The following is a 27,584-nucleotide window of genomic DNA, read 5'->3' on the forward strand; positions in this document are numbered from 1 at the left end:
AAGGACCACTATGAGTACCGGAGATCAACTTCAAGGACGATCCAGACAAATTTTTAACTTCAGGGATTACTTTGATCCTCGAGGACAACTTCAGGGACCACTCTGATGCCTACCTCTCAAACTTTGTTTGGATGAGTTGTTATTATTAAATTGGTCATGGTAGCGTTCGTGGTGTTAGCAGTGGTGGTGGAGCTAGGAGTGATCAAGGTTAAGGTAGGAAGGATAGGTGATGGATAAAAGGGAGGCAAGACTGATATATTATCTGCAGGTATTCAATCTGATTTATTTAGAGTAGGATTAGTAATTTAATTTGTAATAGATCGGATTGAGAGCAGAACAAATTAAGTTACAGATTAGGTATGAGTTTAGATTTAATTTTATTCAATCTACCTGCATCAATAATGTATTATAGTATATAGTTAAAAAATTTATACATGTATAGTTAGATTGATAGGAATCAAACCCACATCTTCTCTATTTTATTATTTTATATATGATTAATGAAATTGATGAATTGATGATTATGTTATTTGTAATTTTAACATAAATTTTATTATGATTTAGTTGTTTTTAATTTTAATATGAACTTATTAATATGCTTAGAGTAAACGCAATCCGATTCTTATTCAAAAAATGGATATTTCGACTTTCAATTTTTTTATTTTAGGACAATACGACTCATCTGTTAAAAAATCTGTAGTAATGAAAATTAGTTTTGTAGGGGGTTTTATTTGTAATTTGTGGTGGTTTTAAATCTCCCATAAAATGCTTTTCAACAATATAACCAACTATAACCACTATTACCACCACATTTTTATCCTCGTCATTATCACTTCTACCTCTACTATTTTTATTGTGTAACCATACTTTATCATTATCATTATCGTTATCTCCTTTACTTCATCATCACCAATACAAATAGCATCAACAATGTTATTTTATTTCATTTCTTATTCGATGTTATTTTTTTCCTTTAAAAAGTATTCGTACTGCAATTACTTTTTTTTCCTGCGACATCATTTCCAACAATAGTTTTTTCTTCAATTAACTACTACCGGTGAAAAAAATTTAAAAAATAAACTTATTAATAGTTTGTGGGAGTTTAAAACTCCCACAAAACTAACTTTTGTTACTATTTAATGAATTCTTTAATAGAAGGATCGTATTATCCTAAAATGAAAAGGTTGATAATCAAAGTGTTCCTTTTTTTTTTTTGGATAAGGGGCGCCTTATCCTTTGTGAAAATGGACAAGAGTCGGGTTGGATCTTTATTCGTATGCTTATGAAGCATGGTTAGGATTGAATTTTAGAGAAATTTTAAATCCCTAGGTAGGGTTAAAGTAGAGTTTAAATCTTACTCTATTCTGCTCATTGCCAGCCCTAGAGGTGTCGTATTGAGGGTGATGGCAATAGCGGTGAGAAGGGATAGTGGCGATAGTTACAGTTAGCAGTGATTAAAAGCTAACCCAACCTCAATTTCAGTCCAAATTTGAAGTATATTTTGTCGAGACAGTTTGTTTTTGTCATTTTTACTCGATGTGATTTTGAATTGTGTTCGGTTTATACTTCAAATTGGTTCGATTCAACTTAAAATTGTATTTTATAATAAAAAATATATTTTAGAATAGAATAAATAATGAAATATTATACTTTTATACTTTAATTACTATTTTTTATATTATATGATATTATTTTTATTTTAAAATAATTTATTTTTTTATAATACAATATAATGTTGTTAAATTTAATTTTTAAAAAATTTTTTATTTAAATTTTTATATTGAATTGGTTTAATTTAATCTAACTTATTTTAAATTAATTTAAGGTTGAATCCAAATCTAATTAAAGTTGTCTCAACACTACTCATATTGCAACGCCAAATAGTTGTAGTAGTGAGTTAGAAGAGAAAGAGATAAGAGATATATTAGCACCATTAAAAGGGATTAAATTTTGGACTAAATCTGAAAAGATGATGGGTTAAATAAGCTAGTTAATGGGATAAACGGACAGTCCGTTTATTTCTTTTATATATTTTTTTTAAAAAATAGTATTTTTAGCCAATATTTCTTTTGATTTGATCTAAAAATTTGATTCATCAACAGAAAAAAATTGTTTGTTTAAGATTTTTTTATCTAAAAGTCATATTTTTTGATAAAATATTTTTCAAAAAATAAAATGAAATGATAAACAGACCAATTAGAATGACTTTAAACGGTTCGAACTAAAAAATTATGGTCCATAAATAAAATAAGTTTAAACAAATCAGATCTAAATGGATTGGACTGCTGTTAAATGATTCTAAGATATAAAATAAAATTGTCTATCAAAATATTAAAATATCAATAATTTAATAGATTTAAATGGTAGGAATAAAAGTAAAACATATCCCAAACTGCAATAGTAAAACTGAAATAAATTTGGCATTAAGAATAATTTTAAAACTTGTGACAAATAAACTAGAGTTTATTTGAAGAAAATTTAATTGTTAATATTATTAACATACAATTGGATAAAATAAGAACAACTTTATGATTTATTTTTGTTTTTCTCTAATCCTTGTGTATTATTCTTCTTCATCCAATAGAATTCAACTTTTCTATTATTACTTAAAAAAATTATATATTATTAGATCATTTGTATATAAGTGCATGAGAGCTATTATTATAATGATTACAGTAATTATATAATTTTAACAATACTTAAAACTGTATGTTGCTAAATTAAAATAACATTTTTTAATATTTGAAAATATTAAAAAAAATATTGCCAACATTACATAATCACCACAACTACTGAAATCACAGTCACTATACGAATGAAATTTAATCTTCCGAACGTGTATAGTATACTTGTATCTTGTATGTGTTATGAATTACTCTAAATTTTTTAGTCATAAAAATTAAAAACAGATATACTATTTATCATGTCATAAATTATCTTTCCTAAAAACTTAGGCAATTAAGTAGTAATACATGAATACTTTTATATCTAATATATGGTGGCAAGAAATTAAAAGACTTGCTCATTACTAAAAAATGTGAACAAAACATCTACACAAATAATGGTTGATCACATAAACTCAATAAACCATAGAAGTACAAAGGAATAATAATTATTTCTAAAATTTACATCACATGAACCTTATTAGTTACCCTCCTCATCACTAATCACTAATTTTCAAGCATTGTTGCCACTACTAGCAGGCCCTCCAAGTGTCAAAGCCAATCCTTGAAGATCACTCCTCATTTTATTACTATTATTATTATTATGGTCTCTGGATAATGATCCATTATTAGTGCCTCTCATTATTGGAAATGGTCTAGTAGCTATTAGATCTTGCCTACCATTATTATTATTATTATTGTTAGCTACCTGCTTGGAATAATGCCTCAAAATCTCTACTTGGTTTGTGTTCATCAATGTTTGATGATGAGTTGAAGGAAATGAACATGGTAAAGAACAATTTGGCTCAGCACTGCTTGTTCCTGCTCCCTGATGACAATTTTCAAATACATTTGTTAGGGAACCACAACAAAAAATAGGTTTAAAGTTTGATATTTTTATGAAATAAATAAATATTTTTTAAAACATTTATAATGATGAGGATAAAAAACTAGTGCACTAAAAGTAATAAGAGACTCAAGATATTTGAAGCATTAAAATGTGAGAATGTAAGCAGAGTTGAGAAGCTAACAGGTGCAAACAACACTCCTCTGAAAATTCTTCCATTCACGGTTGCAGTCATGAGCAACCCCGAATCGAAGGCTCCGTCGACCTTCCCTCGAACTTCAGCACCAATCTAGGATTGAAAAGAAAGGACTAAAACTCTTAAGTAACATGAAACAGGAAAAATTGTAAAACAGGATAAGGAAATTTTGTTAGCATAGTTGAATTCTGAAATTTTGAAAGCAAAATGATCTACCAGATGCTGAACGTGTCCTCGCGCTACCGGCTTCTGATCTGCGGCTTCTTGTTTCTGTTGATGATCTAGGAGATGAAGATCTGGTGGTTGTGGACTTCTTTGTGTGACATTGTTTAAACTCAAAGATTTCTTATTACTCAAGCCATTTTCATTGCTTGGAATTCTATTGATATGTTTGAACAAATGATACCGTTGCGAATCCATGACGGATGCATTCACCTTTTGACCTGGGGTCTGTTCTTGATCGGACTGAGATGGCGAAGAATGCTGCGAATGCGAAAGAGAATGCTCTTCTTGCTCTGAATCAACATCCCACACCTTCGCAGCCGCAATTCTTCTTCTCTTCTGTTGCAAAATACCTGCATCGAATCGCATCTTCGGTCAATGATTAGTCCTTGAATGATGAAATGTCCTTTTTCTCACAAAATGTGATCTTAAAAAACAAGTCTTAACTTAACCCCACCTGAATCAAACTGATAAGGCTGCGCTTTCTCCGAAACTAGTTCACAACCCCATTTTCCTAGTCCTTCTGTTGGTGGCATATTCTGCTTCGAAAAACATTGGTTAGTACAAAATTTTGTAAGAGAAATAAAACTATTACATGAACAAGTACATAATGAGATTCTGTACCAAGTTGTTATCTGCTTCTGGAATAGTCCTCTTTTCTTGATTCCAATAAGTTCCAAAAACTTTGCACATCGAAATGTTATGGCCTCCGATCAGATGCTCCCCTCCAAGCTGCAATACTAACAATTCATTTAGAGGACGTTCGTCTTCTCCACACCTGCTATAAGATAACATCAAATTATCATATTAACCAAAGGATATAGAAAGTGAAGTATAAAATTTGTCATGTTTATAAAGTAGGATAGGGTTAGTTAATTAGTTCACAAGGAAACTACCCGCCAAACATGGCAATGTCCATGTCCATGACAATGGCCGTATGAGAAAACCGCCCTTGCGGCTGTTGACCACCAGCATCGAGTTGAGTCCACAAACAAGTGCAGATATCAAAGACCCAAATGTCGTTATAATAACGGTTATCTCCTACTCCTCCAATGATGTACACCTATAAAGTATGTAGTGTTCATTTGCTTAGTTAAGAGTATCATACATTTATTACTAAATATTTTAAAGAAAGAAAGAAAAAAGGATGCAGAAGAACTTACCTTGGTACCAATATTCACGGCGGCATGACCAGCCCTTACTCCTGGTGAAGAACCTTGAATTTTCAACTAGAATTGAATTGCAAATTTAAGGAAAAACCATTAAGACCCATGAAGTTGAAAAACATGAATTGCAATTTTGTATAATATAAAGATATTGCATCCTAAAAATATTGCTAAATACTAAATGACACACAAATTTGATATTTACACTTGTGTTGGAATTCATTTAGTAGTTAGGAGGATACCTTTGACCAAGTCATTGTTTCCATATCAAGCATACTAAGATCCCCATGATAGTGATCGCCGCAATCTCCGCCATACACAACAAGCTTGTTGCCTATTGCAAGAGTTGTGTGACTGTCCCTGGGGACAGGGAATTCGCCTTTCAACAAAGGCGAACTCCATTTCATTGTTCTAAGGTCTAGAATGTGCAAATCATTCAAGTAGTTTGCCTCGCCTGCACCGCTACCACCAAAGATAACTATCCTCTTGTCACCAACAAGAGTGGCAGTGTGACTCTCCCTCGGCGAAGGAGGAGTCCCATGACACATTGGCCGAATCCACTCTTTCGTGACAAGGTCGAGGATGTGAGTGTCATTTACCTTCTTGAAGCCATCTGTGCCACCAAACACAATCATCTTGTTCCCAACAAGAACAGCACTGTGGCTATCTCTAGGTCCCGGCTTTTCGCCCGTGGTGGTGAGCTTGCTCCAGGCCATTTTCTCGAGGTCTAAACACACAACATCGCTGAAATGCAGCCCCCCACAACAGCCCTGAAAATGTGTTAAAACATACCATAATTATAATCATTTCAAACATAAACTTTTCAACAACGGCCTTCAAGGCAGTGTAACCAAAGTACAAGACTTGTATCATGTCAAGTATTGATCAAATAAACAGAATGGAAATTAGAAATTTAGAATATTCATGCATTTTCTTAATAAAAGTTATTTCTTTCAGTTAATCAAGTAATTCTTAACATGATAAAATTAGAGATTCTGCAATCTATATTTAAAACTAATTAACCATCAAGAGACGCCTAATTAAGAAAGTAATTACCTAAGATAAAATAACTTTAATTACTAACATTAAACAGATAAAATAAGAGTTTTCCAATAATTAAAAACTAAGCTAAAAATGACCTTAAGAAGGTTAATCTTGCTTAAAATGATAAAATGAGAGTTTTGCAATAATTAAAACTAACAAACATGAAACAAGAGTGAAGAGACATCAAAGTAATTAATTAAGATAGATATTCCTCAGAACTTTTTTCACCCAAAAAAGAAATAAGAAAATGAAGTTCTCAGATTTCAAAGGAATGGAAGAATGTTTCTATTGAAGTGCATGTTCTGGAAGTTTTGAAGCATAACACAAGGAGAGAAGAAGAGCAAGAACAACAACAAAAAAATGTGATTTTTTCTATATTAAGAAAGCAGAAAGATGATTGTCAAAAAAACAAGCATTGTCCCCACTAATTACAGAAAGAAATAAATAAAACATAGGTGATGAGATGAATGAGGGAAAAAACTAAAATTCAGAGAAGAAAGTGTGTTTGGTTATTAGCCAAAGATAGAGAATAAAAAAAATAAAATAAACAAAGATTGAAAAGCAGAACTTGAGACAAGTTTAACTAAGTAATACTACTCAAGATTATGAAAACTTTTCAGACATCATTAAATGACACAAAAGCACTTTCTCAGTAGTAATTAATAATAAAATAAGAACAAAAAAATACCCCAAAGATATACATAAGGGAATTGGAGAAGCAAGCAGAGTGACCCCATCTTTGAGAAGGATTGAAACCCAAAACCTTTGGATACAACCACATTGCTCCTTCCTTCTTCTTTGCTTCACTTTCAGCTACCATTGCCAAAGACCCCATTATCTCTTTCTTTCTCTATCTATCTGTTTCTCTTTCTTTAATAATAAGTAGTAAGAAGCAGTAGTAGTAGTTAGTGTTATTTATTGAGTTGACAAGGATGAATAAGAAATGGAGAGAAAGAAAAAGATGAAGAAGTAGATGGACCCAAATGATGTATCAACTATCAATATCAATGTCAGTAAGCTAAGACATGAAAAGATGGCCTCTTTCAATTCCAAATCACTCCCAACTAACACACATACATATACATATATCTATACATACATAGAAGTACACACATACTTACATGATTCTTGTCATTCTGAAAAAAACCACTTAAGACATTACTTTATTTTTTATTTTATTTTTTTGTAATTCATGCAATTGTGGTTATTTTAATAACGATATTTTTATATAAAATTTATATTATAAACTATTAGATAATTCAATTAAATATGTTTAATAGAATATATCAAATTATTTAATAATTTATAATATAATTTTTACATAAAAACATCTTCGTAAAAATAGTCACTTTATTAAATTAATTTTTTGTGAATTGGAGTATTATTGTCTTTTTATATATGACATCATGATGAAACGGAATATTAAGATATGATATGATATGATATAAATGTATATTCAAAAATTATAGTGGTTATATAATTTTAAAAATATTTAAAATATATTTTTAAAATTAAAATAGTATTTTATTAATATTTAAAAATTTTATAATTTCAAAAATTAAAATTAAAAAATTTATAAAAATATAAAAATTAATGTGATTTTAATTTTAAAAATATTGTTTTAGTATTTTCAAAATTCTATATCTAACATAATTATTGTAATAATGGCTACTACAAATTCCACCAATATATATATTAAAAAATATTAATAATTTTTTTATTTTCAGAAGTGTATTAAAATATTGCATTGCATATGTTTTTCTTATCTTTTTAATCTAAGTACAATTAAATGTATTTATGTACTAACCAAATGAAAATATATATTACTATTCCTGTCTAATATTTGCGGTTATTGAAAATTGTAGCAGAAAAATTTTTGTTTGTTAGATGTAGAAGCAATATAATTGAATAATTTTATGAAATTAATTTTTTTAGATATAATTGTAAAAATTATGAAAGTTATAAATCTCTGCAATACACTTTTTTTTAAGCTGTATTTAGAATTACGATGGTTTACATACCATTGTATTTTTTTATAAAATCTATTAATTGTATTACAGCGATTTTAAACTGTCACAAAATAATTTAATCCTATTTTACAATAATTATACTACTAGTGGTTGCTAAAAATTACCGTAAATACTAATTTCTGCACAACAAACCATACGAATTTATGAAACTGCTAGAATGCAATTATGCGGCGATTTAAAACTGCCACAAATCTAAAAAAACCGCTGCAATTTCTTCTGTGTGTTGTAGTGATATATAATTTACATTATAATAATTAAAGAATGAAATAAGCTAGAAACTAAATATAAAATTTTAAAGTCAAATAAAATATGTATAAGATAATCACTATAAGCTCATCCACTAATGATATCTATTATTATGGTTATAGCAACATATAATATGGATAAGGATTTTTTTAGTTGGAGAGTACCTTAATTAATTTTTTCATATTTTATATGGAGTAATAAATTTTTATAGTGAAGAAAAAATTGATTTATACTATAGTAGTAAGAATTTTTCAAAAAAAAAAATTGCTTATTCTAATAATAAGAATATGATTTACAATAGTTTTTGTTCAACTTTAATCGTAGTATAATATCTCTATTTATAACATTTTTAATGAGTGTCATTAACAATACCCCATGTAATAATGTATAAATAAACTATATGAACAGTATATATATATATTACAAAATTGAAGAACTAGCATTAGATAAACATGGTTAGGCCCAAGTGAATAATTTTTTTTTCTTTTTTAAGAAGTAAAATTTTCATTCATAAAAAAGCCGAATGATATTTATAAATTATAAATAGTATAAGATTTATATCTGATAAAAAAGATAAATATCCGTATCCGTTTCGAGAAATTATTATCTAACACGAGACGCACTATTCAATTCTATAAAATTTTAAAAAGTAGAAACAGAAACAAATTTAAAGGCACAAGTGATATTACCACACTACTAAAAACATCTTTGTATGTACTGGATGGATAAGCTTCACGAACATTAACTAGTGATGTAAAATCATGGAATGTGACTATTGAAGGGGGAGTGTCAACAGAGAAGGATAGACCGATATTTTAATTTGTGGTAGCTAATTTTTAAAAAAAAAATGTATCAGATTATTAAATGAAATTATTTATAACAAAAATTTAATTTTTAATAGATATATTATGAAAATATTAATTTGATTTTAACTAAACTTTTGTATTAAATATACTATATATTATGGGTACTTAGGAATGTTTAGGTTTGTTGTTTTTTATTTTATTGTGGGAGCATTTGAGTTTGTGTGAAATGAGGGTATTAAATCTAATTTTAAGTTTTTTATGTAATCATTCATTGACACACCCTTATATTTTACAGTATCTTACTAATAAATATCTTAAAATTAAAACATTAATTAAGAATATCATATATAAATAATTTTAATAGAAGATATAAATTAAATCTAATTTTAATTTTTTTATGTATTAAAACATTAAAAATTTAAAATATATTTATTTTCTTTTATTTTTTAACCAATATTTTTAGAATAATTTTTTTCTATTTTATATTAAGTCCAGGTATGTTTTTATGTTAAATGTTTGAATACAGGGACGGATGCACATGTATAAGTGTCTGTAATTTGAAATTTTTTTTGAGTAGTATATAATAATAAAATTTATTTGTCCCATTAAATTATTGAATTTGATCTCACAATAATTTTTTATTCAATTTTTAGTACTTCATAGTTAATTTAAGAATTTTATATTAGATATCGTTAGAACGATCAATTTTCAATTTAAGTGAAATTTGTGTTTTTTTTTTTAGAAATCGACTTGAAAGAGTATTATTTATCTTCTTTTATATTAATTTAAAAAAAAATTTCGGTAACAACTGCATTAATTGAAAGAAAATTTTTAATTATGAATTTCAATAAAAATTGACTTCTAATTGTATGAGAAGTAAATTTCTAAATAAGTATATATATATATATATATATATATATATATATATATTTGTAAGAGTAATACTACACATTCAAGTCTTTTTATGAACTAAGTCTAATCAAATTAAATAATAAAACTTTAAATAATGCTAGCTATAACTGATTTTTGTTATTGTAGACTAATTTGGTTGGAATTAGTTAACAAAAAAATTTGAATATATAATATTATTCTATATAAAAAGAGAGATATTTCGATTGTATTATTAAGAAAAAAATTACTCAATTTTTTTAAAATATAAAACCTAAATAATGAAATTTTAAATTATATGTTATCATTTAAATGACTATTTTAATGTTTTAATTTGTAAATTATATATTTTAAAGATTAATCATATTATATGGATATAAAAAATAATCACATGTATATATATTAAAATAAAAATACAAATTAAAAATATATATATTTATATATAAATATATAACAATTAATAAATAATTTAATATCTAACTTTTATGTATACAAAATATTTTTATTATTAAAATTTTTATTATATTATATATATTTTGTCCTACTATCAAAATTTTTTGAATCCGCCACTATTTGAATAGTTAGGCTAATAATAAAACTTTTTCTTTTATTACTTCTATAAACACTATTTTAATTACCCTTGTAAATAGTAATATGATTAGGGATTGATGGATTTTTTATTTGTGATTTTCTCTGTGCTGGTTCACCCAAGTCTCAAGGTGGGATGTAAATCAAGAAATGTCTATTTTCAAGGCTCTTTGGGGAAGTGTGTTGAGCTTTGTTTTGTGGAAATTCTTTTTAGTTTTGGGAAATGGGATGCTCTTGTTTACCTCAAAAAGGTCAAGTGTTTTATTACAGCAGATTTCTTTATTTTACTTAAAAAAGTAACTCTTCAGCTAGTTCAAATAAATTAAACCAACACTAGATTTATTACTTTCTCAGGAGATATATATTTTTTATATTAAATAATCTTACCATGCACTCTAGCGGCTAATTTTTTTGGATATGGAAATTCTGTGTGTGTTGTGCATAGGTGTGGAGGTGGGTGGTGCTAGACATGAATGTGGGATAATTTTTTTTGAACTATAAAGTGAAGAAATCGGACTGTGCGATTTCTTTGTTAAAAAAATTTTGAACACAAATCGGATGGTCCGATTTGTGAGGGAGGAAAAATCGGATGGTCCGATTTGTACTTTTAAAATTTTTTTTATTTTGAAAACAAAAATCGGATGGTCCGATTTCAATATTAAATTTTTTTTAATTGTTTAAAATACAAATCGGACGGTCCGATTTGTGTAATGCAATTTTTTTTTTATTTTTTAAACACAAATCGGACGGTCCGATTTACTCTTAACACCACAATTACGTAAAATACTCATATACTCCATAACTCTGTTCTACACCATTTTTCCTTCCATATCTAAATTAAAAAGTGCACTCTAGCACATTCTTTATTTAATCTTAATTTTCAACAGAGTAATAGAAATGGCTCATGTTAGGAGTAGGGATGTTTATGGTGCAGATTAGTTAGGGTTCAGAAAAAAAAAAATAAAACTTATGAAATTTAATTAATTTGGGTTGAGTTAAATTGGATGAGTTTTTTTTATAAATGAGTTCGAATCAATTCAAACCAATTAAATCCGTGATAAACCGATTCGGATAATTAAGTACTCTATTAAAAATTAAATTTTAAAAAAATTGCAAAACAAAAAGAAAAAATGGGGGGGGGGGGAATTATGCAAATATGTAATAGTAAAAAAAAACTACAATACATCATTAAATTTATAATTAAATAAATATTAGCTAATATTTATAATTTGGCAAATTTTATATCTTTAAAATTTAACAAAAAAAATTACAAAATAAACCATAAAACATAAGTTATTAAGTCTTTGAGTATCATAAAATAAACTGGTAAGTGGTAAGTATATAAGTTACTAAGTTTAAACACGTTAAAAAGTTTGTATATATATTTTATCTTTTAAAATATAATATAAAACTAATCGAATAATTGAGTTAGTTTGAATTTTACAATCATAAAATTGATATCCAAATTAATTAAAGTAAGATTTAACTAAGTCATATCCGATTATATATTTGATTATTCAATAAATTCAAAATTAATTAAATTGGGTTGAGCTGATTTTGATAGACTAATCAAATTATCTATATCTAAAACATCTCAAATAAGAGATCACACCATTTTATTTGTATTATATCACCAATAATAGTTAATAAAAGTATAAAACACTAAAAATTCTTAGAAAATTAGAAAACATTTAATTCATAATATACAACAAATATTAGTTTTCCATTATATTTTATTTTCACGCATACTTCTTACTAAATCATATTTCTTTATAAAAGCATTCATATACATTATTTGAAACAAATTTTATCGTTATTCTTAAAATTTGAACGCGAAATATCTTAATATAGATTATTTAATCTACTAGTAATATAGTATCAGCTAGGAAGTAGGGATAGGACAAGTAGCAGATAGGAGAGAGTGAAAGGAAATAAAATAAAAAAATATTAGATAATCATTAAAATTTATTATTTTTAATTATCAATTAATTATTAATATTCAAAAATATAAAATAAAATATATTATTAAATTAAAAAAATTAAATTAATAATTAAAAATAATAAATTTTGATAATCATTAATATTTTTTTTAATAAAATAAAATAAAAGGTAAAACAGAGGAGATGCGAGTCATGCGACGAACACGGGGGTATTGTCAGTGAATAATAGATGGCGGTAGCAGCAGATAGATAACAAAACTTAAGTCATAAACCTTAGAATTTTCAAAGCCTATACTACAATGTCCTGCCTTTTCTATTTTTCTTGAGCTCATACTCTCACTCTCACACACCACACCAGTCAATGTCAATGTGTCATAGTAACTTGAGCAAATAATTAGGATTTGTTTGGGTAACTATATAAAAAAATATATTCTTTTAACTAGTTTTTTTAAAGTAATTTTTTAAGTATTTTTTAAAAGATTTTTAAGAAAATAAATATAATTTGATGTTTAAATATTTTATATAAAAATATTTTTATTTATTAATTAAATTTGAGTATAATAATATAAAAATATTTTTTATTTATTTATTATGTTAAAATATTTTTTAAAATAAAAAATTTTTTAACAAAAAAATATAAATTGTAGTTTTTTTTTAAATATTCTTTATTTTGTTTTTCTAATATTTTTAGTTTACTATTAAAAATTTATTGAAGACACTAAAAGAAGGAAAAAATATTTTTATTGAAAAAAATTATTTTTAATAACTTAATGAAACTCAAACAAATGTTTAGATTAAAACAGGAAAAATTATTTGAGTAAACTACCCGATTCAACATTAAAAAAAAATCACCAAAAGTATATTTGAATTACTAAGTTATTAATAAAAGTATTATTTAAATTTATTAACAATAAAAATGTTTTAACTATTTTAAAATGTGATAAAATAAACAAATAATATGTATATATGTGTACAAGACAAATGATTAAATCTGCTTATACAACACCTGCGATACATAGCTGATCCTAAGCTTGGATAAAAGAGGAGGGTTATGTTAGATCTTTGATAGCCAACATAAAAACTTAGTCGAATTTTTTTGACATGGATCAAAGACGTTATTGCATGCGCTAAAGCTAAGCCGTTGTTCGGAAGCAATGCACTGTATGTCTCGCGTACAGTGTCAAATGAGTAAGAGTCGCTGCATTGGTGCTCGGGTATAATGTTAAATGAGTAAGGATTCCCGTGTTCTCGTGAATGAGTAAGGGTAAATAAACTAGTTCACAAATAAAAAGGTAAAGGTAAAGGTCGGAGCGACAGAAGATTGAGATTTGAGACATAAAATATAGGTACTCTAATAGGAAAATTCATGGAGGTGGTGGATACCACAACAAGGAGAAAGATTAACATCATGTATATACAAGAAACAAAATAGGTCGATGCGAAGGCTAGGAAGTTGGATACCATTGGGTTCAAATTTTGGTATACAGGAAAGGCGAAGAATAAGAATGAGATAGGTATTATTGTGGACAAACAGTGAAAGAAGGACGTAGTAGATGTCAAGAGGGTGAGTGATCGGACCATCTCTATCAAACTTGTGGTGAAAAGAGGTACTTTTCATATAATCAACGCCTATGCACCACAAGTGGGTTCGGACGAGCAACACAAGATAAGGTTTTGGGAAGATCTAGAGAGTTTGGTCTAAGACATATCTTCGGGAGAAAATATTTTCTTAGGAGGAGATTTAAATGGCCATGTTGGAAGAGAAGTGACTGGGTTTGGAAATATTTACGGAGGTCATGATTTCGAGGAGGTCAATATCGAGGATAAAATTATTTTGGACTTGTCCTCAACTTTTGACCTTCTCATCGCAAATACATGCTTTAAAAAGAGAGATGAACACCTTATAACCTATAAAAGTGTTATGACAAGCTCTCAAATTGACTTTTTCTTGTTGAGGAGAGTCGATCAGAAATTTTGTATTAATTATAAAATTATTTCGAGAGAGAGTTTAACAAAACAACATAGGATGCTCGTCATGAATTTTTGCGTTGAATAAAAATTGAGAAAAAGACATTATATGAAGAATCTAAGGACGAAATAGTGACGGATGAAAGGTGAGGAACAAAGAAACTTCATAAGGGTAGGAGAAGAAGTAAAGTGGGAAGGGGATGGAAGTGCAAAGGAGGTGTGGAGGGAGATGGTAGAAGTTATTAGAAGAACAACAAAAGAAAGTTTCGGTGAATCTAGAGGGATAGGACCAAGGGACAAGGAGTCTTGGTGGTAGAATGCGAATGTACAAGAAAAGATAAAGGCAAAAACGGAGTGCTTTAAAGAGTGGTTTTTGTTTCGCAATGCATATAATTGGGAAAAAAATATAAAGCGACTAAGAAAGAGACAAAAGTGGTTGTAAGTGAAGCAAGAATAAGAGCATATGAGGTCTCTACCAGTCTTTAGGCACGAAGGAAGGAGAAAAAGGTATATATAGAATCACAAAGCGCCGTGAAAGAAGAAAGAGAAATTTAGATCAGGTTAAGTGCATAAAGGATAAAGATAGAGAGGTTTTGGCTCAAGATGAGAAGATTAATAAAAGGTAGAAGAGTAGCTACTTCTATGAGTTATTTAATGAAGGACAGAAGACTCTTTCGAAGGATTCGAGACTTCGGGGTAACAGAGGATCTAAAGTAGATGAAAAATGGCAAGGCAGTAGGACCCGATAATATTCCGATTGAAGTTTGGAAGGGTCTTGGAGAGAAAGGCATTAGTTGGGTAACCAAGCTTTTTTAATAAAATTTTAAGGTCAAAGAAGATGACAAATAAGTGGAGAAAGAGCATCTTGATACCTATCTACAAGAATAAAGGGTATATACAGAGGTGATAGAATGGAGGTTGAGACAAAAGATACAAGTAACAGAGAACCATACCATGAAGTTATGAAAAAAGGTGATAGAATGGAGGTTGAGACAAAAGACACAAGTAACAGAGAACCAATTTGGTTTTATGCCAGGAAGATCCACTACTAAAGTTACATACTTATTAAGAAGGATGATGGAGAGATATCGTAGTCATAAAAAGAATTTACATATGGTGTTTATTAATTTGGAAAAAAACATACGATAAGGTGCCAAGGGAGGTCTTATGGAAGGTTTTGGAAAAGAAGAGAGTAAGGATCGCATATATTCGTGCAATTAAAGACATGTATGATGGAGTTACAACTAGGATGAAGACTCAAGATGGTGTGATAGAGGAATTTTCTATTGGTATAGGATTACAACAGGAATCCTCCTTAAGTCCATACCTTATCACGTTAGTCTTGGAAGTACTCACAGAGCATATCCAAGAGCCTGTGCCATGGTGCATGCTTTTTGTCGATGATATCGTCCTTATAGGAGAGTCAAGAGAAGACCTAAATAAGAAGTTGGATTTATACTAAGAAGCTCTAGAAGTGTATGGTCTGTGTATAAGCCGTAGTAAGAGAGAATATATGGAATGTAAGTTTAGCCGTCGAAGAAAAAACCCTAATACAAAGGTAAAAATTGGAGAAAACATCCTAAAAAAAGTTAAAAGTTTTAAGTATCTTGGGTACATCATACAGAATAATGGAGAAATTGAATAGGATGCATGTAAATCATAAGATTCAAGTAGGTTGGTCAAAATGGTGGAGTGCATTTGGTTTTATATGTGACAAAAAAAAGTGTCTTTAAAACTTAAAAGTAAATTCTATCGCACTGCTATTAGATCGGCTATGCTTTAAGGTACAGAGTGTTGGGCGGCCAAAGGAGAGTACGAACATAAGTTAAGTGTGACAGAGATGAAGATGTTGAGATAGATGAGTGGTCATACGCGATTGGATAGAATAAGGAATGAAGATATAAGAGAGAGAGTTGGAGTAGCACCTATTGTAAAAAAGATGGTAGAATCGCATTTCAAGTAGTTTGGACATGTGAGAAAAAGACCGACAGAGCACCCAGTCAGGAGGGTAGATGAGATGGAAGATGGATAAGGAGTGAAAGGCAGAGGAAGACCTAGGAAGACCATCCATGAGGTGGTCAAATGAGATCTATATGTAAATAATTTCTCTGTAGAAATGATACATGATAGAGCTCAACAACATCGTTTGATCCATGTAGTCAACCGACCCTATCTAGTGGGACAAGACTTTGTTGTTGTTGTTGTTGTTGTTGTTGTATGAGACAAATGATTTTAGTATTTGGCAATTTATTTGTATATTTGATCTGAAATTTTAAAAAAATATATTTGAATAAATATTTAAAACATACATGCAAAAAACCAAATTTTGATCTCTATTATTTTTCATATTTTAAAATATGTTTTATCATTTATAAAAAAAAAATTTAAATATCTACTATACATAAAATCATTAAATTTTGATGATAAAATTATCTTATTTTTTTATCATACTTAAAGAAACTATATCAAAATTATGCTTCGCATAGAGATAGGTTTTTACATTATTTGTCCCCACTTTTGTCCTATTTTATCCTATATAATACTTGTTCTATTAATAGTAAAATTTGAACATCATTCAAATATAAATTAAATTGAAAAATAAGTTATATAATCTCAAATATAATACAAGATAATGGAGAGATGGAACAGAATATAAATCATAGGATCCAAGTAGGTTGGTCAAAATGGTGGAGTGCATTTAGTTTTATATGTGACAAAAAATTTCCTTTGAAACTTAAAAGTAAATTCTATCAGACTGATATTAGACCGGTTATGCTTTAACATACAGAGTGTTTGGTGATTAAAGGGAAGTACGAACATAAGTTAAGTGTAGTAGAGATAAAGATGTTGAGATGGATGAGTGGTCATACACGATTGGATAGAATAAGGAACGAAGATATAAGAGAGAGAGAGAGAGTTGGAGTAGCACCTATTGTGGAAAAGATGGTAGAATCGCATCTCAGGTGGTTTGGACATGTGAGAAAAAGACCGACAGAATACTTAGTCAGGAGGGTGAATGAAATGGAAGATAAAAGATGGACAAGGAATGAAAGGGAGAGGAAGATCTAAGAAGACCATTTATAAGGTGGTCAAATGAGATCTATAATGATTTCTCTATAAACATGATACATGATAGAGTTCAATAACATCGTTTGATCCATGTAGTCGACCCTATCTAATAGGACAAGACTTTGTTGTTGTTGTTGCAATTGTTGTTATTGTATGAGATAAATGATTTTAATATTTAGCAACTTATTTGTATATTTGATTTGAAGTTTTAAAAAAATATTTGAATAAATATTCAAAACATACATGCAAAAAACCAAATTTTGATTTTTATAGTTTTTCATTTTTTAAAAATATTTTTTATCATTTATAAAAACATAAAAATATCTACTATACATAAAATCACTAAATTTTGATGATAAAATTATCTTATTTTTTTTGTCATACTTAAAGATATTATATCAAAATCATGCTTCGCATAGAGATAGGTTTTTACATTATTCGACTCCATTTTTATCCTATTTTATTCTATATAATACTTGTTCTATGGATAGCAAAATTTAAACATCATTCAAATGTAAATTAAATTAAAAAATAAGTTATATAATCTCTAATATATATAAATTATTTGTACTAGGACAAGTAAAAATATCTCAAACTCAACCCAATTCACTCCAATAAAAATTCACTTCACGCAGAGTCCAATAATTATTTGCCCCAATTAAATAGGGATGGAATATCATATATGTATGCCTCGCTTGAAAAGTGCATTGCATTCAAAGAAAAATACTAGAAAGTCATTAGAATCTATTATTTTTTGCCATTAGTTTTAACCATCAACCTAATATTTTTAATTTAATAATAACTAATTAATGATCAAACACAATAAATTTTGATAATCCTCTAATATTTTTTGCGTTCAAATCTTAGGTGAAAGTAACAAATAGACATAGAATCCATAAAAAGAGGGGGGAGGGGAAGGCTGTGTGTGTTTGTGTTAGAGTATAATTTGTCCAAAAAAAAAATAGAAAAGAATAGAGTGGATGGGTTGTGTTGCTACTCCTAATCCCATATTCAATTCTTAATTCCTTACACGTAGTGTACATATATAGCAAGACATTTGGTTACCTAGAGAGGTAATAAGAAGGTAAGAATAAGAGCGAAATCTCACTCCGATCCCTAACAATTTCACCAAATTTTTTTCTGCCCCTTAACGAAAGCATAATCCCATCGTGACTTCTAACAATTAACTCCATGAGATCTTCTACCTCTTTTATTAATGTCTCCGTCTATAGCTAATGGATGACCATTAAGTCAACAATTTAATCGGACAAATTGCCCCCTCTTCTTTTTCTCTTTTCTCCTCTCCTCCTCTTTACGAACCAAAACACCACTAGGCCAACTCTCCTCTCTCCTTCTCCTCAATATCATTTCGGCCACCAACATCACCAATATTCACTACTATTCTCTGTTCTCGCTGCACCAATCCACTGCCACCTCCTACTCCTCTTCCTTCGCTGCACCAACCCACTGTCACCTCCTTTTAATTGAGTATTTTTATCTGTTTAAATACTTGAATTTGGTTTGTGATATAGTTTTACGAGTTGTCCTTTTCTAGATTTTAATGATTGAGTATGGATATTTACTTAAAGTATCGATTTTTATGTGAAAGAGTGATTTGATGATTATGGGGTGTCTCGGTGTTTTAATTTAATCGATGTAAGGTTCTCTCTACTTGGGATGCAGATTTGGAATTTAGTGTGAAAGCAAATAGAGACAGGAGCAAGCTGGTTAGAGAAGGATTGTGAGGATAAGGAGAAGAAAAAGGGAAATAGGGTAGCCATGGCGATGTTGGAATTGTCGATGGTGAACAGAGAAGTAAAGCGAGCGATCTGGCTGCGTGGTTTTGGTTTGATCAAAAAGAAGAAGAATGATAGCAGTGGATTGGTGCAACAAAAGCAAAGAATGATGGTGGATGTTAGTGATGATAGTGGCCAAAAATGGTGGAGAGAAGAAAGAGAAAATGCAGAGAATGATGATAAATATTGGTGATGATTAGGGGTCGAGTTGGAGTTATACTTCTCTTATTGACGAAGACTTTAACGGAATGGCTAGGATGTCTGACGAAAATTATGAATAAAGATCGCGATGGAATTATACTTTTTTTAAAGGACAAAAAAGGATTTTGTAAAATTATTAGGCATCGGGGTAAGGTTTCACTCTAAGAATAATAAAGTTTTTAATATATTTAACTTATTAAAAATATATTGAAAATTTAAAAAATTAGTTTTAATAAAAAATTTTATTTTTACTACTTGTTTAAAATATTTTTTAACCAAATAATAATTTAATAGATTTAGATTATAAGATCAATATGACAATTTTAAAAATTATTAAGAACAAAATTACAAATAAAATATCAGGTGTATTTTTAAAAGAAATACTACTAACAAGTGTGTGAGTAGGTACTAGTTAAGATGTTTAACAGAAAAAAATATGGAAAAAAATTTAAATAATTAAATATTTTAACGTATTTATAATATATTTGTTAAAAGAGAAATTTTTTTAAAAAACTTATTTGTAATGACCTTAGTCAATACCTTAAAGACACCTGTTAGGGAAAAAAACCCTATATATATCTTATCATAATATCATATCCAAGTACCTAGCAAACCATTTGAATAGAAGCACATTATGTTGTTTCGTTAGATGCTAATATGCTATAAAACAGAAATGATAAACGCCAAAACGAGATTTAGAAATAATTAAGCAGATTTGGAAGAATGACAGAAAGATCATTCATTATTCATTAGCATAGAGTGCACGTAATACGTTCTCGGAAGAAGGGACCAACGTGACGGATACGTTCATGTTCTCACCAATAACACTGTTATTACGGTACACATAACGGGATCAACCGGTCAACACGACACTTTTTTTCATGGATAACTTTTTTAAGGTTAATATTTTATTTAATATATATTAGTTCAAATTTTTTAAATTTTATTGTTTCAAGAGTTATTTAAAACTAATGTAATTTTAGTCTAGATGTAAAGTTGAGGTTTCTTTTTATGAAGGTTTTAATGTCTTTTTTAATCGATGTAAAATTATCTGAAATCTTTAAATGAGGAAGGTGAGCGATATTTATTACAAGTAATTCTGATACTAATTAGTAAGAATTATAGATAAATTTTAATAAAATAGAATTTGAGAGATACTGTGTTTCATGAAATATTTATATAAATGGGATGGTGATTTGACCATCACTCTAGAACTCTTATACCTATATAGTGAGTAGTTATTTTTCAATGTTTAAGAAATTATTGTTATCCGACATTTTAAATAGTAGACAAGTTTATAAAGGGACATGTTAGTGTAGTTGAAGCCATTCTTCTTGCTCAAGTTGGGTCAAACTTGGATCAAGGAATCCAGGCTCTAGATAAATTGAGTAGCTTAATAATCATAAATCTTTTAGACTCTTGAATTTTGTGGACTGAGATTATTTATTTTGGTTTTGGCTTTAATTGTGAGTTAGAAGTGTTGAGAATAAGTAGTATAATCACATTCTAATTTATTATGTGTTAAATAATTTGTTAATGATAAATATTAAAAAAATTAATATAATAAGATTCTTGATTAAATTCATAGATTTATTATTGTGATAGTTATCATAATATTAAGAGATAAATTTTTTATAATTTAATTTAAATTGTTCTTGGTCATATGATTATTAAAAAGACATTAATAATCTGAAAAGATCAATAAATAATGATTTTCATTGGATAAAAACTAATATATCTTATTTATTAAATTATATATATAGATGATGCATATAGAGATATGACTATTGAACTAACTCACTTTGAGAAATCCTAATGGTTATAATTATCGCATATTTGTCAATAGGATATTCTTAAGATGAACACAGTTATGGAGTTTCCTTTGACCTGCGATTGTCATAATAATTAATAATGTATTTATTATACTTTGATTCCGAACACCTAATACCCTAAGGTGCTAGTTGAATGGATATCGAATATTATTTAAATACTTCTAGAATTAATTATTAGTCAATAAAAAATCCGTCAACTCTCGGTAAAGAGTTTAAACTCTATGATTATAATGATTGAGATAAATAAAATCTTGGCCAATGAGATTGAATGAATGAAGAAATGAGTTTCTTAGGTCATTCACAGTTCAATATAATAATGGTAACAAGTTAAATATTTGACAATTAAATCATACGCTATGGGTTAACCAAGAGCTAAAACGATGGAAGAAATTATACTTTGTTCTTCTCGGGAGATTAAGCAATGTTGCTCGACGTCAACTTTAATTAGTAAATTTAGTATGACTAATTTACTATCCACTTAGTATTGAACCTATGGGGTCACATACTAACGAGTGTTCTAATCTTTGCTGTATAATTATTTAATTATTATTTTGATTTGATCAAATAAATAACCATATTAATTCAAATAGAATATTATTATATTTTTTACTAGCACCAAGAATATAATAGTAGTATGATAATTGAAAATATTAAATGAGATTTGACAATAATTAGTTATTTTATTTCTAAATTTGAATTCTAAATTTAAAAGATTCAAGTTTAAAATAATAAGATATGATTTAAATTTGAAATGAGATTCAAATTTAAAATCAGTGACAAATCCCATACTATATATGTAACACCATACCACACAGAGTTTTACGCCTATGTCGTAAATCAAAAGTGGTGAGGTACGACATCTAAAAACAAAATATATACATAGTATTTGAAAAAATATATGTTAACTAGGAGCCCGTAAAGAGAATAATTAAAACAAGTCTGCATCCCTTGCGAAACGATGAGAATAAACGCGCATAATTGAAAAAATAAAAGTGATAAGAATATATATATATATATATATATATATATATATATATAATTCAAAATATAAATACATATATAATTGTTAGAGTCGAACTAGTGATCGAACCGATCAAGTTACTGGTTTACTAGTTTATTGGTTCAACCAATAAATTACTGGTTGAACCGATAAAACCGGTCTCATGTAAATATAAAATATAAAATAGTTAAAAACTTAAAATTAAAATTTGAAATACATAACATTTTATGAAGAATCAAGTCTCAACTTCTAAAAATAACTAATATAAAAAAAACCATAAAATTTATCAGTAATACTACAATAGTATCTTATTTTGACACAATAAAAAAATAATGAATTCACAAAGTCTATCATCTAACTATAATATCAGTAGATTTTAATACTAATATAAAAAAAATAACCTTAATCACAATACTAGCATTGAAATAGATCAAGTAAATTAATAAATGTTTAGTGAAATTTATATTTATATTAATAATGGTATATAATTAAAATATAATTAATTTAAAAATAGAAAAATGAAAATTAAATTAAATTAGATATTTATGTATACTATATAATTAATATTTGTCACATATAGTAATAAGAAGCGCAATGGCTGAGTCACAAGTGGAGGTTGCTTTTGCTCAAAGGTTCTTGGTGGAGACATTTTAAAAAAATTTTCAAGCAGACCAATTTGGTTAGACTGGTTTGCACTGGTTTGGTTAGACTGGTTTGCACCGATTCTTGTCGGTTTTGACCGGTTTGATTCGGTTCTTACTGGTTCACACCAGTTTACTTTCTTAAACGGTCCAAGTGGTAAATCGAATTGGATTAGGGTCCGATTCACCAGTTTTTTGGTCAAACCGACCAGTCCGGTTCGGTTTTTATAACTATGAATACATAAGTAGTACTAGTCTCGACTTGTGAAAAAAAGGCCGACTAGACAATAATATATAATCCCAAAAGTATGACAAAAGCATAAACATAAATCCTGTTTTTCTATAATCAACCTCTAAGAGGGATGTACAAGTTAATATTATAAAAGTGGAGAATATATATAATCTAAGTACAGAATATAGATCACAAAAGAAATCTTCGCTTTCCAAAAGTAGATCCTGCACTCTCAACGAGGTGCATCGCGTCCAGTACCTGTAAAGTGAAAATTTTCGAAACGGATGAGAACATCATCCCTCTCAGAGTTCTCAGTAGGGGTAACAATTCCAAAGCAAAGATAATGTAAAAACTACACGAATCCTCTAGGTAATCCTAAAACTTCAACAGACAGAAATCCAAGCCTAGAAGTATATTAAACCAGAAAAATAGTAAGGCATACTAGGTGTAACTAACTATGCTCATACATCTCCGATTTTCACTCGCCTTTCTCTTTGCATCAAGCCTCAAGTCCCTCTCAGCCTATCTCTTATCAATTCTCTCACCTTTCACTCGTCCTATTTCTTCTCAGTCTCAAGTTCTCCCATTTCATTTTAGCACCCATATACATGGTCTCACAGTTGATCAGTAACAACAAACACGAGTAATAAAATTCAAACACAACCAAATTCAATTACAGCAATTATGACAGATAGCAGTTAGACAATAATAATCATATAGGCAAACCATATATACAATAAACGCACTCAAACAATGTCACATAGATACAAATGATACATGCATATCCTACTGGTCATGTGCTCACGTGTCAATTATGTAGTCAGACTCAACTTGGATAAGCAAGATTCAACCACCGTCCTTACCCAAAGGTTCCATAAACAAGTGGGATTACACCATCATCATTGCCCGAAACATGCAAGCTGGATTAGACCACTGCCCTTACCTCCAAAATAAGCGGGATTTAACCACCATCTTTTCTGGGTACCTCGAACAAGTGGGATTACACTCAACTCAATCTGCAAGCAGGATTAAACCTCTGTCCTTGCCAAACACAAAACAATGTGCAAGTGGGATCACACCTCTGTCCTTGCTACACAATTCAATCTGTAAGCGGGATCACACCTCTGTCCTTAATACACAATTCATTAGTACGTGAGTGGAATAAAACCTCCGTCCTCACTGCGGGCAGAATAAAACTACCATCCCCGCATATGCATAATAACCACAAAAAAGCGGGATTAAATCACCGTCCTTACCGAGACAACTCAACCCAGTTAACAATAATCTCTCTTATTTGTTTTATACATTACAAAGCTCATAAATCCCAGTCATTTATCAATTACTCATTTTTATTAACTTGTGAGCGGGATGAAAACTCTGTCCTCACTACACAATTTAATTTGTAAGCAGGATCACACCTCTCTCCTTACTGCTAGCAGGATAAAACCACCATCTCTATACAATGGTTTACGCACTGAGCAAGCGGGATTATACCAGCATCATTGCCAGGCCATAAACCCTCATTATATTCACAGTCACTACTGTACACATTTCATTCTTTCTCGGGATATCATAGTCACCCTCGTCATACCTTACTTATAATTAATCATTATTCCTCAATATCACATCTCTCATTAACACTTGAGCAGGATACGACCACCGTTCTCATCACCATTCTCAATTCCAACTCATTATTTTCTTTCATCCATGCCATAGCAATTCACAATTCAAAACCCAATACTTTTCTTATTAAGTACCAGACTCACATCATCACCAATTATTATCAAAATCATATTTTACTTCATTAATAGTCATAATCATAGTTGTTCCTATTATCTCTCGATATTAATTTACTAGGCTTCTTCCTTAACTCCTCTACCTTCTCGCTCATCCTAAGACTTAAACACTAGCTATCTTACCATAAACAGGTATTGCAGAAGTTTACAAGTTTGCCGGAAAGGTCAAACAGTTAAAAATAGAGTTTTGTGTGAAAATAGGCTAATAAAATCTATCAATACTCTCCTTTTATAACATTTTTTTGTTTTTATTTAATAAAATCTAATCGTTCATAAAAAGTGGCGCATCCAATCTGCATAATGTAATACTCTACCACATAGAGCTTTACGCTTAAGCCGTAAAATAGAGATGGTGTGGTATTACGACCTCTAAAAATAATATATATATATATATATATATATATATATATATATATATATATAGTTGAAAGAAATTCATAATCGACGAGCCTTGAAGAAAAGTTTAAGCAACAAGTCGCAAATGAAAAAACGCATTGCTCGCATAAACAAATACTCGAATAAGGAGAAAGGTAAAGATATATACATAAGAAGAGGAATACCAAAAGATACAGAATATTAAGCTCCAGACTCGACCTGCAAAGCTAAAATTATCCCAAAAATACATAAAGCAAACACTTATTTCTCCATAAAAGCCTCTAGGAGGAACGAAAGTAAAGCATATACAAAGGAGAAGTCTATATACATCTATATACATAGAAAAATAACAAAATATAGCATCCCAACTTTGCTTGTAGAGAAAAAATCCTGACGCCTAGTGAGGTGCCTCTCGACCTACATCTGAAAAACAACAATATAGGTATGGAATGAGTATCGGGGGTTCTCAGCATGGTAAAGGTGCCAACGTATATAATATATAAAGTCCCAGAAAAAGCTAAAGGCAATCCTAAAACTTCGACACTTAGAAATTTAACTTAAAGAATTGTTCAAATCCATAAATTGTGTAGGTTACCTGAGGAGTTCATGTTCTAACCCTAACCTAACTTAACACTTTATTTTCCGTTTCCTCCAATCCTCCAAAACACTGGTGGAACTACCCTTGTCACTTTTCCACCAGATAAGAGATCTCTCAGTTGCATAAACATACAATACAAACAAGGAAAACACATATAGAAGGCATTTATGGCAGGTAGAATATGTAGCAATTAAATATAATTAACCAAATAAACAAACCCAAGTAATGCACACTCAAACAAAACAAACACTACATATGATGCATGGTTGTCTTGTGGCTGATGATATCATCTGTCGGTTATATGGTCAAATCCAACATGTCCGGTAGCTAACCTGCAACAGTCCCCTCGTGTGCGCATCCCCAAGGGTATATATATATATATATATCATCAAATTCCATCTCATTTGGAGAATTTTCAGGGCGTTAAAGTGCCCGACCACATCTTGCGACTTAGGGTCAACAGAGTATTGAGTCTCCACCTGGAGCGAGTAGTGGGTAACCACTGCATCTACCCAGGAAAACTCATATCTCAGATAAGTGGAAGTGCATAAGCCAAGTAATAAATTATCAATTCTGTCATCATTTATAACATCATCGTCATTTCCGCATTTCCTCAACCATAAATCATTACTTCAAAACCTTTCTTCACCACCAAGTTAACTCCTTCTCTAAGCTTACCCTTCTCCTTATGATTAGGAACTAAATTTGGGACTATAGAAGGTAACTATAGAGGTTTGGAGGTTAGAAAATAGGTTGAAATCACAAAAATTCACTTTTTCCAAAAACAGGGATTCCGCGTACGCATGTCATGTTTTGCGTACACGGGAGTGTCATTTGCCCAACTCGTGTACGTGACTCTTATCCGCGTACGCGAGCCCCTTGGAAAGGAAAGCCGTCCCGCGTCGCATGTTACTGCTCGCATACGCGAGACTGTAATTCACCCACTTTCGTGTACTCATGCACACATCTGCGTACGCGAGACGTCTGGGTAGAGCCCAAGGTCTGCGTCACGTGTATGTTCGCGTATGCATGCCCTTAAAATTGTGAACAGCTGTTAAATTCTGCAGAAATCACTTTTGCACACCAAAATTCTAACGTGCATAACTTTTTTGTTAAAAATCATTTTTAGTCTGTTCGTCGAACAACATAAACTTCATGGACTCAGTTTTCATTTGAAATAAGTTTGACAAGATTTGAGGGTCCAAAAGCCGAGTTATGGCTCGCCGAAATTTGGTCAAAAATTAAGTTTTTACCAAAATCACCAAACCTCTATTTTTACCAAAAACCTCACTCAATCCAAAATTCCACACTTCAAAACAACATCAATTATGACCGAAATAACTCCATATCATTCCATCTCTTTCACAACATACCAATATTCCTTTGTATCAATTTCATTCCAAACATTCCACTTTCCAAACAACATAACTCATATATGCA

General features: G+C 29.5%; 1 protein-coding gene across 2 annotated transcripts; it reads right to left on the bottom strand.

Annotated features, from left to right (window-relative positions):
- Nucleotides 1-2,996: 2,996 nt before the first annotated feature.
- Nucleotides 2,997-7,041, bottom strand: LOC130951469 (uncharacterized). Of its 2 annotated transcripts, none has more exons than XM_057880123.1 (9): nucleotides 6,827-7,041; nucleotides 5,337-5,864; nucleotides 5,092-5,157; nucleotides 4,825-4,991; nucleotides 4,553-4,706; nucleotides 4,386-4,467; nucleotides 3,923-4,281; nucleotides 3,695-3,799; nucleotides 2,997-3,492 (listed from the first exon to the last, which is right to left on the bottom strand). In XM_057880123.1, the coding sequence occupies exons 1-9, from the start codon at nucleotides 6,971-6,973 to the stop codon at nucleotides 3,178-3,180; spliced, it is 1,923 nt and encodes a 640-aa protein (XP_057736106.1). In that variant the 5' UTR covers nucleotides 6,974-7,041; the 3' UTR covers nucleotides 2,997-3,177. The 2 variants fall into 2 exon arrangements, with proteins under 2 accessions (XP_057736106.1, XP_057736105.1); XM_057880122.1 differs by having other exon boundaries at nucleotides 4,553-4,709.
- Nucleotides 7,042-27,584: the final 20,543 nt, after the last annotated feature.

This window comes from Arachis stenosperma, chromosome 9, assembly GCF_014773155.1.
Source record: "Arachis stenosperma cultivar V10309 chromosome 9, arast.V10309.gnm1.PFL2, whole genome shotgun sequence".
In the NCBI taxonomy this organism is placed as follows: Eukaryota; Viridiplantae; Streptophyta; class Magnoliopsida; order Fabales; family Fabaceae; genus Arachis; species Arachis stenosperma.